The following is a 17,128-nucleotide window of genomic DNA, read 5'->3' as shown; positions in this document are numbered from 1 at the left end:
CGGTCGATATCGGACCGATATCGGATTACGACATCGGACCGATATCGACCCGATATCGACCCGATATCGGTCCGATATAGAGAATCGGTATCAGCCTCATATCAGATCCCGATATCGGCGCGATATCAAATCCCGATGTCAGATTGCAAATTGTGTTGATACCGGGTCGATATCGGATTACGACATTGGTCCGATATCGGTCCCGATATCAGATCCCGATATCAGATTGCAAATCAGGTCGATATCAGTTTGATATCGGATCCCGATATCGGATCCCGATATCGGACCGATATCGGATTGCAAATCGGGACGATATCGGGTCGATATCGGATTCCGACATTGGACTAATATTGGTCCGATATCGGTACGATATAGAGAATTGATATCGGCCTAACATCGGGAACCAATAATGGACCGATATCGGGAACCGATAAGGGTGGTGCCCTTCTATGGTGCCCTGGTGGTGCCCTTCCGTCAATTCCTTTAAGTTTCAGCTTTGCAACCATACTTCCCCCGGAACCTGAAAACTTTGGTTTCCTGGAAGCTGCCCGCAGAGTCGATGAAGCAAAACCAGCGAATAGTTGGCATTAATTATCTGATCATCTTTGAACCTCTGACTTTACTTCTTGACTAATGAAAACATGCTTCATGCTTGGCAATTGCTTTCGCACTTGTTCGTCTTTGACCTGCACTAAAACTTGCTGTAATCCGTAAATATTAGATTTCTGTCCCAAGAACAGAAGAAAATTTAAAAGGAGACAGAAATGATAAGATGAAGTAGTTGATAAACATTGTCACACAAGTACAAATGAAAGTGAGTCAATAAACATTGTCACACAAGTACAAATGAAAGTGAGTCAAAGGCAGAATGAGAATAATTTAATAACCAACTGTATCATTGAAAACACATAAGTTACCAATGCAACATAAACAAATTACAACTATCAATTAAAATTCAACAGTTAATACAATTAATAACTGACCTTGTGATAAGATAACTCATCCACTGAAATGTCATCCACTCTGCTGCCAAAGGACGGGCTTGAACCCATGACTCACAGCATTGCAGAGCAGACCACTAACCAATGGGTCCCCACCGAATAATTATGGAGTGTCACGATTCATGTGACCCATCAAAGTCAAAGTATTTAATTCCATAAGGCGATAGCCCCCTTGGAATAAGGAAATAACAATAACTTCACAAAACGCATGAATCAAATTAACACAAAGGAGACGGGAAAATCGTCGCAAACGGATAACCAGTTATGAAATCAATTATAACTAAATCAGTCTTTCGATTTGCAACAAACAACGGACTGGTCACGCAACGGTTCTGTCCAGTCATGATAATCAAAACAAATGATTGTTACGCTCCAATTCTTCACAAGGGTGGGGAACGGGAAATGTTCAGACCATCTCTTTTATCCTCACGGTGCTTTCCTCGCTCATCCTCTGAAACATATCAGCTAGGTTAGACCATTGATGTTCTTTGTCTCCGTCATATCTGGCATCGTCTGTCACCTTCCGCCTATCAGCGTCACTCGCAACAACATCACTCCGCACCATACAGCCTGAATCTGACACTGTCAGCTGCGATTGAAAGTTGGAGACACACAACATAGCACCACCGACGCACTTTTTCATGGCCGCCTCTGTCGAACATCAAAAACGCAGTATCGCCATTGTTCAGTCGCCACAACAGTCGGTATTGAACGATGTCAGCCCATTCTCCGACATAATTGCACATAGCATTTGTTCCAAAACAGTAGGCCTAGGGAATCCTTGCAGAGGCATTATATCATATATATATATGTAGAGGCATTGTATCATGTAGAGGCAAAATAACACAAAATGAAGAGAGAGTGAATCCGGGAGGCGTGTTCCTTGCTGGCTGTCAGCACATTAGCACTAATTTTATTTACCATCTTCATCTTAGTCCTCGTCCTCGTTTTCTGTGTTGATCTTCGACATCCTCCCACCATGTAGACGATCCGACAATCCTGTCAACCACTTCGCAAGCACCTGTTCGAATTGCTTGTTGTCGGTTTGAATATGGCGCTTCCTCACGGCCAGCTGCAGTAAAAAGATTAACCGTTATGAGTATGACGCAACAAGATGATCATATAAAATGTTGACATTGTATCAACATGTTTGTGCTTTCATAAGGAGACATGCTGTCTGCAAAACCTCCCTCACCTTTCATTTGTTCTTCACCATTTCTTCCATCACTGGCAGATTTATTTGTCTACATTCAATGTGTGTGTGTGTGTGTGTGTGTGTGTGTGTGTGTGTGTGTGTGTGTGTGTGTGTAGAGGTATTTTTTATAAATCTGAAAGAATAAAAACTGTTTATTATGCACAACAGAACCATAAAAGGATTCTTAGTTAAAATCACCATTTTATTTTTACAACAACAATAAAGAAAATCAGCAACCACCTAAACACACACAGTGACACAAACACACACAGTGACACACACACACACCTAAGAAACAAACACACTTTTTAGTCTCATATATTCCAAGAGAAAAAAATACATCAAGTCTCAATAATTAGCAAAACTATCTTCCAAGTTCATAGGCATAGGCGATACTCACTCAACGTTTTACGTGATGCATGATGATCGACTGTTTGGAACACTCTTGAAACCAGTCCAGTTCTGTCTTCCTCCTTCTGTCTTAGTATTGGACTGTCCAGTCAGGATCGTTTCTGATGTTGTATAACATAGTGCTCTGTTTTCAATCTTCCCAACGCATTTCGCCATTTGTTTACTCAGTAACTGCTGGACAAGTAATTCTGAGTGACCTCCCGTGATCGCCAAGGGACATTACTCTCGGACTTTTCTCTGTCGAATCGAACTCAAGAAAGTTTGTACTGTATTTTTACCGTTTTTAACACTCCTGCAACTTCAAAGCCAGTGTGTCTGCTGATATAAGATAACATGCTGCACTTCAGCATATATCAGGACTACACAATACAGATCTTATGACGCTGAGCGAATGGCAAATGGAACTTTCAGGTAATGTTACTTCACTGTGTGACTTGTGTTGTAAATTCATAATCATATATTCATAAGTTCAGAATCCGTTGGCATTGTGATTGTTGACTTATTTTTGATACGAGTCACCAATATCAAAGCAATATCATGCATAACGATTGGAAAGGTGAATTTATCTCTCTTTCTCTTTCTTTCCTGCCTTCTGTCTTTCTAGTTTCTTGCTCTGTCTGTCTTTCTCAGTTTCAGTCTCTCTGTCTGTTTCTCTCTCCCTGTCTGTCTGTCTGTCTGTCTGTCTGTCTGTCTGTCTGTCTCTCTCTCTCTCTCTCTCTCTCTCTCTCTCTCTCTCTCTGATATTTTATTTCTCTCTGTCAATCTGATAATTGCCACACATTTTCACACATTTGTTCAATCTCACAGCTTCTGGTCTAATCCATTACTGTACAGTAACATTTATAAGAGATCTCAGAGAGTTATTTTCGAAAATCGTCTTTTCAAAGACACTTTAAACAAGTTTTGATTGACCACTGTTCTCTACTGTAATGCAACTCACACATCAATGCTTTCATTGCAGGGTGGGAGGAATTACCATGAGGATACCAGAAAGCATTCACAGGGATGTAAACTACAAGTTACAACCCTGACAAGTGACATTCTGGCTTTTGAGGCCAAGTAAGTGTGTGTGTGTGTGTGTATGTGTGTGTGTGTGTGTGTTTGCAAGTAAAATCCACGTTAATGCTTGATGAATGTTCCAGCAGTCATATTATATTTATAACTGAAAATCATTTATGAGAGAAGGCAGTGTTGTTGTCAGGCTTCGGTCTGTGGTCATTAATACATGCTTATGACGCATTGTTCTAAATCTTGGCTGGTCGACCATCACATCAATTTCGACATAAAGAACTATAAGAGGTCTTCTGACAGAACAATTTGTTGTAGCCGGGACATCTGGACCTATACATATTTTTAGTCCAGGTCCAACTGACATATTATTGTCTTACTCTTACTCAGTCTTAGTCTTGGAAAAAACTTCGGGAAGGTGTTCTGTGTGTGTTGGGGGGAGGAGGGGGGGGGTTGTTATCCATGCCAGGCAGCATTGACTAAGAGCATTTCATTCAAACACAGAAGAATGCTATCAAAGTTAGCATATATATACACACAAGTAAATTCAACAAATATTGGCATAATGCAAAGACAATGTAAACCTTATTTACCTTCAGTTCTATATTTAGCAAAGAGCATTAACAAAGAAGACATAATTATAGTGTTTACACTGGAGTTCTCAAATCACACTGAATTCTTTATGTTTTAAGATTGTTGCATTCTCTGTCTTTGCAGATGTCATAGCATTTGGAGCAGATCTTCAAAGTCTCCTATTGCAGACATGCCATCGTCTGCACTGGTTGTATCAACAACTTTTTCCAAGGCTGGTGCTGCAGATTTAACAAGTATATATCGTCTGCTGCAAACTCAACATTAACAACTTCTCTGTCTGCTCCTGCTTCGAATTCAACAATTCTTGTTGTCTGGTGCTGCTGCAAAGTGAATGACTTCTTCGTTTGCTGCTGCAGGTTTAACAAGTATATCGTCTGCTGCAAATTCAACAACTTCTTTGTCTGCAGATGACGCTACAAATTCAACAACTTCTGTGTCTGCTCCTGCTTCAAATTCAACAATTCTTTTTATCTGCTGCTGCAAAGTGAATGACTTCTTCCTCTGCTGGTGGTGTTGCAAATAACCTCATCTTTCCTTGTGTCTCTGGCATCATTCGGATACATGTACAAGATACCTAGCTGTGCGAAGACTATTTTTTTTAAACCCAAAAGATGGAATAGAATTGGTAAATTTCTAGGTACAGAACCTAAAAGTGGGATACATGTATCCAAACTCACTTCCAGAAACTTTATAACTGATTCAACTTCCGACATTTTTATCATGGTTTTATCATTATGGTGTGTGTTTTTTTAAATGTACAGTATATATATCATGGAAATGATGAATAAATGTTTAGAACATATTCTCACAACATATTTCTAATGGTTTTATTTATTTGTCTTTTGTTTTGTTTCATGTTAGCATGCACACTTCCTTCTTCTTCTTCTTCTGGATTCGTGGGATGAAACTCCCACGTACACTCGTGTTTTTGCACGAGTGGAATTTTACGTGTATGACCGTTTTTATGTGTGGTTCTTTTTATGTTTGCACTCAACATAAAAAACACACGTTTGAATAACTTGAATCTAACCATTATATTGTGCTTTTTATTTGGTAAAATTGACATTAGCCGTAAACGAAAATTAACTTTAATTTAACTTTATATTATGGTTTTGTTTTAATGAACGTTAATTTAATGTTAATTTAACGTTAAATTAACGTAAAAACTAAACGTTTATCTCATGAGCAAACTTGGAATTCAATATCGGACCGATATCGGGCAGATATGGGAAAAAATTCTAATAAAAAGTTTAATTATAGTTTTATTTTGGTTCTTTGTATCGGACCTATATCCAATATTGGCCCAATGTCGTAATCCTATATCGACCCGATTTGAAATCCGATATCGGGATGCTGGCTGGATATCTCGGACCAAGATATCCGATATCTGCCTGATATCGGTCGGATATTGGATTCCAAGTTTGCTCATCAGATTAACGTTAAATTAACGTCAACTTTATTGGCCCAATGTCGGAATCCAATATCGGTCCGATATCGACCCGATATCGTATCCGATATTGGTCTGATATCGTGCCAATATTGGTGTGATGGATGGGATTGTATTGGCGATGATGTGAAAACTTGGAATCCAATATCGAACCGATATCAGAATATCTTGGTCCGAGGAAAAAAGAAAAAAAAACCAATAAAAAGTTTAATTATAGTTTTATTTTGGTTCTTTTTATTTTCGCAGTCAACGTAAAAAAACACATGTTTAAATAACGTTAATCTTACCATTATATTATGCTTTTTATTTGGTAAAACTGACATTAGCCGTAAATAAAATTAACTTTAATTTAACGTTATATCCGATATTGGTCCGATATCGGTCCGATATCGGATTCCAAGTTTGCTCATCAGATTAACATTAAATTAATGTTAACTTAATTAACGTAAAAAGTTAACATTAATTTAATGTTAATCTGATGAGCAAACTTGGAATCCGATATCGGTCCGATATCGGTCCGATATCGGATTCCAAGTTTGGTCATCAGATTAACATTAAATTAATGTTAACTTAATTAACGTAAAAAGTTAACATTAATTTAATGTTAATCTGATGAGCAAACTTGGAATCCGATATCGGTCCGATATCGGTCCGATATCGGATTCTAAATTTGCTCATCAGATTAACATTAAATTAATGTTAACTTAATTAACGTAAAAAGTTAACATTAATTTAATGTTAATCTGATGAGCAAACTTGGAATCCGATATCGGTCCGATATCGGTCCGATATCGGATTCTAAATTTGCTCATCAGATTAACATTAAATTAATGTTAACTTAATTAACGTAAAAAGTTAACATTAATTTAACGTTAATCTGATGAGCAAACTTGGAATCCAATATCGGACCGATATCGGACCGATATCGGATATCTTGGTCCGAGATATCCGGTCAAATCCGATATCGGACCGATATCGACCCGATATCGTGTGCTGACTGGGATAGTCGGTAACCTTGACGCCCTTCGAGTTCTGTCAGGAGATGGCCCAGGACCCAGTGTTCATCTTCTTCGGCGCACGATACAAAGATATCGTAAACAAAGTCTTCTTCTTGAAGTCGACGTCTCATGATTTCACTGTGACCTCTAAACGCCAGCATCAGGCGAATGTGCCAACGATACTGAAACACAACCGAAATCATGAACAAGATGATGATGAAGACGGTGACACAAGTAAGGATAATTTTGTACTGCGCAAGCCTCAAGTAACATGCTTGCTCGTCCAAAACAAAGGAGTGCAAGGTTTTGTCGGGGATATTTCCGCATGCGTAGCTTGTCTCCCAGCCGGGGAACAAGTGAGGTGAGGCCAGGAACCACTTCTGAAACCAGAGAATGTCGCAGTCACAACTGAAAGGATTCTGGCTCAAATCCACTTGAACTAATCGCTCTTGTGTGTCAAAACTGAAGGCACTTTCCCGTATTGTTTGTATTTGATTGTAACTTAGTACAAGCGTTTTTAAATTGATCAAAGAATCGAAAGCTCCATCGGGGATTTCGGAGATTCTGTTGCGATACAGGTACAGTCGTCGAAGCTGTGTCAAGCTGGAAAAGGTTTCTTTGTGGATTGAGTGCAGTTCAAAATTCCCCATGTAAAGAATCTGTAGACTGGTTAAAGAGCCAAACAGCTGATTGAATTTACTGTTGGGTATCCCAGCGCCAAGACTATGGCTAACCTGCAAAGTGTCAAGTCTGGGTATGCCTGCGAAAGACTCAGGGTCGATAAACTGTGTGCTAAATCTAATCGAACAATACATCAATGATAACAACTTCAACGTGGGACTTCGAAACGCAAACTTTTCAATCGTCTTAACGAACGGGTTTAATGCGAGATACAGGCTTTCAAGCTTTGGGAACCTGACTTCGTTGAACATGTCTGTTGAGAAGACTATAAAGGGATTATAACTCAAATCCAGGTACGTCAGCCGCGGAAGACAGATGTCACCAGAAATGTCAGAAATTTGATTCTGTATGAGCGCCAGACGTCGTAAATTCGGGAATAAAGAAGAACCATTCCTGCATGTTTGTGGCAGTTTAAATAGTGCGTTGTTTTGCAGATCCAAGCGTTGCAGCTGTGAAACGTAATCTTTGCTCAAACTCACAATATGACTGTCCGCAGCACGCAAGCGATGGAGCGATCTTAGAGGCGCAAACACAGACAGGTTCAGATGCGTTATATGGCTGCCAGTCAGGTCAATAAACTCCAAAGGGGGCAACGGTGTGCGAGAAAAGTAATTAGCAGGTGGCGGCCCGAGATTCATATTACTTAGCATCAGAAATCGGAGAGCCACAGCAGAAAAGACGGGTACTATATCGGAGTATTTCAATTCATTGTGATCTAAGCAAAGCTTCGTCAGTTTTGTCAATGTATCCTCATGCAGGAAAGAAACGCCTTTGTAGCAAGCAATTGTTTTGTACATGATAACATAACATTCTTGGCGAAAGAGAGAGCGGGGCAGAGACGGGGTTGGGGCTGGGGGTGGGGGTGGGGGATTGGTGTGGGCGGAGGGGAGGGTAAGAATGAAAGGAGGAGAACTAGGGGATTTAGAAGTCGATGTCATTCAGATATAATTTATTAGAACACAAAAGTTAACCGAAGAAATGTAGTGACATTATAACACAAATAACTAAAAAAAATAAATAAACACACACCATTATACTATACAACTGAAAAACGCATTTGAAAACCAGAAACAGAAACAGCATAATCAGCACACACGGTAGACATTTCTGAATCTCATTTCTACGGAGTACGAGGAATAATTTCGTGCAAAGACAGGTTGAGTCGTTGCCAGTACGAGGCTCGTTCATCCAACCTTTCCTGCCACTGAATGTAGGTCGTGGTTTTCATCACCGCCACCATAGTGCTGGTGGCGTCACGTGACGCAACCTCTCCCAAACACGTCACAATCAACGCGTCCTCATTGTCCATCACGTGACCCAAGCACAGATCCAATTCAAACTGACACCAGCGACTCTGTGCGAAATGCTTTGAGAAGACCATCATGAACTTCTTGCTGGCTTTAACACTGTCTACGATGTTGTTGAGAATAGTCTTGCCGAGCAGGAAATCTCTTTCGTGGAAGCATAGTCGATAACCTTGACGCCCTTCGAGTTCTGGCAGGAGATGGCCCAGGACCCAGTGGTCATCTTCTTCGGCGCACGAAACAAAGATATCGTAAACAAAGTCTTCTTCTTGAAGTCGACGTCTCATGATTTCACTGTGACCTCTAAACGCCAGCATCAGGCGAATGTGCCAACGATACTGAAACACAACCGAAATCATGAACAAGATGATGATGAAGACGGTGACACAAGTAAGGATAATTTTGTACTGCGCAAGCCTCAAGTAACATGCTTGCTCGTCCAAAACAAAGGAGTGCAAGGTTTTGTCGGGGATATTTTCGCATGCGTAGCTTGTCTCCCAGCCGGGAAACAAATGAGGCGAGGCCAGGAACCACTTCTGAAACCAGAGAATGTCGCAGTCACAACTGAAAGGATTCTGGCTAAAATCCACTTGAACTAATCGCTCTTGTGTGTCAAAACTGAAGGCACTTTCCCGTATTTTTTGTATTTGATTGTAACTTAGTACAAGCGTTTTTAAATTGAACAAAGAATCGAAAGCTCCATCGGGGATTTCGGAGATTTTGTTGCGATACAGGTACAGTCGTCGAAGCTGTGTCAAGCTGGAAAAGGTTTCTTTGTGGATTGAGTGCAGTTCAAAATTCCCCATGTAAAGAGTCTGTAGACTGGTTAAAGAGCCAAACAGCTGATTGAATTTACTGTTGGGTATCCCAGCGCCAAGATTATGGCTAACCTGCAAAGTGTCAAGTCTGGGTATGCCTGCGAAAGACTCAGGGTCGATAAACTGTGTGCTAAATCTAATCGAACAATACATCAATGATAACAACTTCAACGTGGGACTTCGAAACGCAAACTTTTCAATCGTCTTAACGAACGGGTTTAATGCGAGATACAGGCTTTCAAGCTTTGGGAACCTGACTTCGTTGAACATGTCTGTTGAGAAGACTATAAAGGGATTATAACTCAAATCCAGGTACGTCAGCCGCGGAAGACAGATGTCACCAGAAATGTCAGAAATTTGATTCTGTATGAGCGCCAGACGTCGTAAATTCGGGAATAAAGAAGAACCATTCCTGCATGTTTGTGGCAGTTTAAATAGTGCGTTGTTTTGCAGATCCAAGCGTTGCAGCTGTGAAACGTAATCTTTGCTCAAACTCATAATATGACTGTCCGCAGCACGCAAGCGATGGAGCGATCTCAGAGGCGCAAACACAGACAGGTTCAGATGCGTTATATGGCTGCCAGTCAGGTCAATAAACTCCAAAGGGGGCAACGGTGTGCGAGAAAAGTAATTAGCAGGTGGCGGCCCGAGATTCATATTACTTAGCATCAGAAATCGGAGAGCCACAGCAGAAAAGACGGGTACTATATCGGAGTATTTCAATTCATTGTGATCTAAGCAAAGCTTCGTCAGTTTTGTCAATGAATCGAATGTCCTGCGCCCAATTTGCTTCAATCCATTATACCTCAGATCAATGTGGGTAAGTTCTGGCACGTTTTTAAAGGTGTCGACATCAATCGTGGTTAAATTGTTGAACGAAAAGATCAGGTATTCAATTTTGGGGGGCAGCTTTGGAACCACAGTCAATGTTCCATTATTGTGTGAACAGTTCGCAGTTACACCACTGCATATGCATTTTTCTTCAATGCAAGGGTATCCTCTTCTGGTATAATCTGCTGTGGGTTTTACAGGATCTTCAGTAAAAGAATATGTCGCGGTTTTCACTGGAACACCAGTCTCTCTTTGCCACATCGGCTCGTCGGGAATTCGAAATTCGATGTTTTCTTGTGGCGGTAGCCTGTCTCGTGAGACTAACTCGTCGTGGTCTTTCTGCGACACTGCCTTCCCTGCAGCGCTAGAAGCTCTCCCCATGGTTCCTGGCACGAACAAGTTTTCATCATTCCAGTCCGTTAGCATGTCTGGTTTGAGAGGCTTGTGTCTTTGTTGCGATGGATTGTATGGTTTACTGTCATCTCTTGTTAATACAGACCGCAACGTGGCACTGCGATCTTGTCTTCTTGACACTGATTCAAACAGCGGTGAGGTTCCCGAAACTATCTGGGACGATGTGTCTGGGTAAGTGAGGCTGTTCTGAATACTTTCCAGCGGAGGATGTTCGTTGTCATGTTGCTGCACAAGGTAGGCTGATACTGTCACGAACGAAGTAGCGAAGCAGATGCATTTTACGAGCTGCATAAAAACAGCATAAGTCATTGGTGTACTTTTGGCCGTCATGGTCTGTTTTGGAATAGCCTGTAAACAAATCAACATGTTATTCACTGTAAGGATGATTAACGTAACGCATATCATAATATTATATATGCACTATTCACACTTAAAGCCTTCACAAGTAAATAGAAAGCAAACTTTTTTCCAGGAAGAAATTTCGTGCGCAGGGGTAGAAAAGGTTAATCCCCGAGTACGCAGTACTAGGGTCCTGCAGACTTTAATTGTGTGTCTGTCTGTGTATCTGTCTGTGTATCTGTCCGTCTCGACTTAACAGCTTATTGCTGGGAAACTACTGGGCGCAGTTCGTTCAAAAGTTGATACACTAACTTGATAATAGGTCCGATTGATCGTATTAAAACTTCATAATGTTACCTGGGACCTAAATGCGAAATATTCCACCAAAACGACTCTTAACGGGGGGAGTTTTTGCGGTGGGAGGCTGGTCGCTTTGCGAACAGCCAGTCACTGAACTAAAGGGGAGACTTGGGCGGCCTGAGCCGAACACGTCACGCAGTGACGAGAAAAGCATGATTTGCAAGCCAGACAACGGGTGGGGATATGGTCTCGGCAAAGAAACTACAATGCAGGGTTTGGTCTCGGTGAAAGAGAGACAGAGAGCACGAGAGAGTCTATGGCCAAAGTGATCCGGGTTCGATTCCCGGCATGGGCGGTCTATTTATTTTTTTTAAAATTCTTGTTTACTATTGTTTATTATGAACGTTTTAATGTTTTATTTTACTCTAATAGTTTTTTTAATTGTGTAAAATAAATATTTTTTTAAAAATTTTTTTTTCTAATCCAAGTGATCCGGGTTCGATTCCCGGCATGGGCGGTCCAATTTTTTTAATTTTTTTTAATTCTTGTTTACTATTATGAACTATTGTTTATTATGAACGTTTTAATGTTTTATTTTACTCTAATAATTTTTTTAATTGTGTAAAATAAATAAAAACAATTTTTTTTTAAATCCACGTGCACAAGACAAAAACTTCCATACTGGGGGAGCGAGCCAGTCTGAAGAGTACTCGGGTCCAGCGCCAGCGTTTTTTATTATTGTTTTACCAAGCTCTACGAAAGATGAAACAATTTAGAGTTATATTGGTGGTGGCTCGTTTTAAGATCGGTATTCTAAATGTTTCAAGGACTGGCGTTAGTAAATTTGGGGAAAAAAACAATAGTAAAAATGGTTTACATGATCAATGTTAATTTCGTAGTCGGAAAGTACTTAGAAATCTGGAAAGGCCAGGACTGGAGGTGGCCATTATTTTTTGAATAAATACGACGGGTGCAGTGGCCTAGTGGATAAGACATCGGCCTCCTAATCGGAAAGTCGGTAGTTCAAATCCCGGCCGCCGCCGCCGCCTGGTGGGTTAAGGGTGGAGATTTTTCCGATCTCCCCGGGGCCGGTCAACTTATGTGCAGACCTGCTAGTGCCTTATCCCCCCTTCGTGTGTACACGCAAGCACAAGACCAGTAAGATTAGTTATCTGTGATATTTATTTTTTTACAGATTAAAATATCCGAATCAATTCAAATATTGTCACTAAAACACAAAAGCGGAGCAGAAGAGATAGTTAGTTAGTTAATTGTTGCTGTTTGAGTCCAGCGGACCATGTAGGCCAAATCAGGACCCCACAAGTTTAACATTACATAATTAAATGAAACCAATTTTACTAAACAAGCAGAAGAGAGAGTAAAAGTAAAACAGAAGAAACAAGTCGCGTAAGGCGAAAATACAATATTTAGTCAAGTAGCTGTCGAACTCACAGAATGAAACTGAACGCAACGCAACGCAGCAAGACCGTAGCATCGTCACTCCACCGCCCGTGGCAAAGGCAGTGCACGTGGAATGGACAAGAAGAGCGGGGTATTCGTTGCGCTGAGAAGGATAGCACGCTTTTCTGTACCTCTCTTCGTTTTAACTTTCTGAGCGTGTTTTTAATCCAAACATATCATATCTATATATTTTTGGAATCAGGAACCGACAAGGAATAAGATGAAAGTGTTTTTAAATTGATTTCGGGGAAAAAAATTTGATAATAATTTTTATATATTTAATTTTCAGAGCTTGTTTTTAATCCGAATATAACATATTTATATGTTTTTGGAATCGGCAAGTGATGGAGAATAAGATAAACGTAAATTTGGATCGTTTTATAAATTTTTATTTTTTTTTACAATTTTCAGATTTTTAATGACCAAAGTCATTAATTAATTTTTAAGCCACCAAGCTGAAATGCAATACCGAACCCCGGGCTTCGTCGAAGAGTACTTGACGAAAATTTCAACCAATTTGGTTGAAAAATGAGGGCGTGACAGTGCCGCCTCAACTTTCACGAAAAGCCGGATATGACGTCATCAAAGACATTTATCAAAAAAATGAAAAAAACGTTCGGGGATTTCATACCCAGGAACTCTCATGTCAAATTTCATAAAGATCGGTCCAGTAGTTTAGTCTGAATCGCTCTACACACACACACACACAGACACACATACACCATACCCTCGTTTCGATTCCCCCTCGATGTTAAAATATTTAGTCAAAACTTGACTAAATATAAAAAGATCCACACTCACTCTAAGGCGACCGACGGCTGTGTTGGAAAGTCGTCTGTATGAAATTGGACTCACTTTCCCTTACAGTTACATGTATTAACAAATCTGCTGGGTCGAGGAAGTAAGGGACCTGTATGTTTTCTCGCGCTGAGTTTTTAAGGGTCAGAACGAGGAAGTATGTTTCCAAGGCATTTAAAATTAAAGGGGCATTTTCCGCATAGAGTAGAGATTTCTTCTTCTTCTTCTGCGGTCATGGCCTGAAACTCCCACGTTCACTCATGTTTTTGCATGCGTGGATTTGTACTTGTACGACCGTTTTTATCCCGCCATTCAGGCAGCATACGCCGATTTCGGGGGTGGGGTGGGGGGGGGGGGGGGACCTGCTGGGTATTTTTGTGTTTCTATTACCCACCGAACTCTGACATGGATTACAGGATCTTTTTTGTGCGCACTTAGTCTTGTGCTTGCGTGTACACAGAAAGGGGGATAAGGCACTAGCAGGTCTGCACATGATTATAAGTAGACCTGGGAGATCAGAAAAATCCCCACCCTTAACCCACCAGGCAGCCGCGGCCGGGATTCGAACTCACGACCTTCCGATTAGGAGGCCGATGTCTTACCACTACGCCACTGCGCCCGTCGAGTAGAAATTTGTTTGGTTAGTTGTTGATTTTTCATGACCAATTTGGCTATTCTCGATTGATTGACTTGTTTTCCCTTTTTCAGTTTACATGGAGGTCTCCGTGTTTGAAAATATGTACATTTAGGCTTGTCACGGTAAAGTTAATGAAGCTCTTAACAGCGATATCTTTTTACACAGTTTGTTACTTGAAAACTTATTAACACTCTTGATCTCCTTTCCGAAAAGTTATAAATCTTGTCCGGAAAACGTCCCGGAAAATAGATCAACTTTAATAATAACACAGTTATTTTCAGATACTTAGATTTGAAATAGGATAACGTAGGTTTTAGGACACGTGCTTAGATACTGTCCAGTACAAAACTCTCTAATTGCGGTGTCTGTTCTTCACGTTCGTTTTGATTGAAAAGGTATTAAAGTCAAACACCTAAAAACTGAAGTAAAAATCCCAACATTATATAGCATGATCATCAATTCTGACTTATTAATTTTCAGGTAAATACTACGCACAGCGTAGATCTCCACTATATACTTTAATCACTGGCTATACGCACTCCGAGTGTATACACGATTCAGCCCCTGTATACACTCTGGCGTATACTTCCGGTCGCGTAGCGAATTTGCAATCCAAAGCTACTTTGCGGTAGCAGTTGTGAAAAAACCAAATACAATCTGATGCTCCACAGCCTTTTCTGTAATGTAGATTTCATTCTCGCAGTGCACAAGAATTAAAGACCAGACAACCACATCAACACTCGGAATGTCATTCAGGCGACGCCATTTTGCGAAGGAGCGCAGTGCACTTTCAAATCATAGTATCAAAGTACGCATAGGACAAACACACACACAACACTGATGCTGCACGTCAGTTTATTGTTGGAGTATGAGACACACTTTGTGTGCATCGACCTGTGGTTGTATTCTATGTCAATGTACATTATTTGCCAACCCTCGTACTTCCGAAATAGAGACAATAGAGATAGCGGAAGTCAATACGTCAGATTGATTTTTCATTGGCTACTTCCTAACGACTTGTTTGGGGCATTTCATTTGCTAAAGAGTTATAACAGAGCTTTCCATTGCCGGAGTGTATACAGACTCATCGATCATGTATACACTCGGAGTGCATATAGCGTTTGCCTATACTGTATGGGGTTTTAGTGCAGTTGTTGCAAGACCCAGCAAGTTTTAACGTCCTTGTTTCGCTTGGCTATCTTCAATAACGACAGTCTTTTTTCCGCTGCCTTTCGAGGGCGGACTTACAAACTAGGACGTGCATTGTGACACTTGAATGAACGTGTTCTGAATTCCCTTGTTTGGGGAAAGAAAAGAAAGGGGAACTCCCTTGTTCAGTGCAACTAGATAAAGAGTGTGGCTGGGGCTGGGGTGTGAGTGGGGGTGAGTGAGGGCCTTAAGGTCAAATAAGGTTGCTGTACCCCTGAACCTAACTAAAATGATTCCTTCTTCAATATGACAACCAAAACAAAACGAACGCTCTCTAAATTGACTCTGCTCCCGAGTACCTTCAATCCTCCCTGGACCTGTACACCCAGCCCTCCGACCGTCCCATTCGTTCTGCTGCTGACCCTCTCCGCCTCCACATCCCTCGCTCGAAACTCGCATCTGCTGGTCAGCGTGCATTTCCCTCCGCGGGCCCCTCCGTCTGGAACTCCCTGCTGCTTGAGCTTCGCCAGAGCCCCCCTCTTGACGCGTTCAAGAGTAGGTTGAAGACTCAGTTCTTCCCGTAGCTGGCTGCGACTTTCATGTTCGACGTGATGTGTTGTGCCCCAAAAGACATTCTTGTGCTGTGCTCTGTGAGGGGTGTTTTCTTTGTGCTTAATATTATTTTGTTTGGACCTAGCTATTGATGTGTACATTGTTGTTAAACAGTTGTTTGTTGTATGTTTACCAGGGTTTGCTAGTGTGTGATAGGGTTCGTGTCCGTCTGTAGATGTTAGTTTCTTTGTTAGTCATGTGTTGACAACTCTTCGACAAGCGCTTAGAACTGTACCCACGGAATACGCGCTGTATAAGCTTCATATTGATTGATTGATTGAAATTGAAGTGTTCCACTTTTGAACACCCTTTCCGTAACCAGTTTTGAACACCTTTTCCGTAACCAGTTTTGAACACCCTTTCCGTAACCAGTTTTGAACACCCTTTCTGTAACCACTTTTGAACACCCTTTCTGTAACCACTTTTGAACACCCTTTCTGTAACCAGTTTTGAACACCCTTTCTGTAACCACTTTTGAACACCCTTTCTGTAACCACTTTTGAACACCCTTTCTGTAACCACTTTTGAACACCCTTTCTGTAACCACTTTTGAACACCCTTTCTGTAACCACTTTTGAACACCCTTTCTGTAACCACTTTTGAACACAGTGTGATCTATAGTACATAATTCTACTGTGGCAGAAGTTACACACATGCTTAACACTAGTGTTCACCATCTCAGACCTAGTTAGGCTTTTATATAGGATAAAACCATCCCTCCACTTGGTCACATGCTAAAAATTAACAACTTGGATGCTATCTGTGCATGCACAGTGGGAAATTTTCATGTAAACATTTTGTAAATTAAACAAGTCGCGTGAAGCGATATAAAAACATTGAGTCAAGATGTCGGCATCAAAGTAACAGATTAACACTAAAAAACAGTCATCGCCGAGACTATATTAGATAGTCTCGACTAACCACACCGTAAAGACCGAGACGGGTCACGCTCGTCTCCGAGAAGCGTGTGAACGCAGTACTTTCTTAACCTATTTACACCCCCGGTATAGGGGTGTGTATAGTTACACCCCCGGTATAGGGGTGTGTATAGGATTCGGTCGATGTGTTTGTTTGTTTGTTTGTGTGTTTGTGTTCGCATATAGATCTCAAGAATGAACGGACCGATCGTC

The 17,128-nt window shown here is 41.0% G+C and overlaps 2 protein-coding genes and 1 long non-coding RNA gene across 3 annotated transcripts; 1 reads left to right on the top strand and 2 right to left on the bottom strand.

Annotated features, from left to right (window-relative positions):
- The first annotated feature begins 2,771 nt into the window (after positions 1-2,771).
- LOC138976000 (uncharacterized) lies at positions 2,772-4,734 on the top strand. Its single transcript, XR_011458838.1, has 3 exons — positions 2,772-3,018; positions 3,569-3,666; positions 4,333-4,734. It is a non-coding gene; the product is annotated as an uncharacterized lncRNA (long non-coding RNA).
- A 1,874-nt stretch (positions 4,735-6,608) lies between these two features.
- Positions 6,609-8,273, bottom strand: LOC138976913 (toll-like receptor 13). Its single transcript, XM_070349807.1, has one exon. It carries the CDS (start codon positions 8,271-8,273, stop codon positions 6,609-6,611), a length of 1,665 nt encoding a protein of 554 aa, XP_070205908.1.
- A 173-nt stretch (positions 8,274-8,446) lies between these two features.
- LOC138975999 (toll-like receptor 2 type-2) lies at positions 8,447-13,701 on the bottom strand. Its single transcript, XM_070348793.1, has 2 exons — positions 13,604-13,701; positions 8,447-11,050 (listed from the first exon to the last, which is right to left on the bottom strand). The coding sequence occupies exon 2, from the start codon at positions 11,030-11,032 to the stop codon at positions 8,456-8,458; it is 2,577 nt and encodes an 858-aa protein (XP_070204894.1). The 5' UTR covers positions 11,033-11,050; positions 13,604-13,701; the 3' UTR covers positions 8,447-8,455.
- Between the last annotated feature and the right edge of the window lie 3,427 nt (positions 13,702-17,128).

The sequence above is a fragment of the Littorina saxatilis genome, linkage group LG9 (genome assembly GCF_037325665.1).
Source record: "Littorina saxatilis isolate snail1 linkage group LG9, US_GU_Lsax_2.0, whole genome shotgun sequence".
NCBI lineage: Eukaryota > Metazoa > Mollusca > Gastropoda > Littorinimorpha > Littorinidae > Littorina > Littorina saxatilis.
This window is presented reverse-complemented; position numbering and strand designations above follow the sequence as displayed.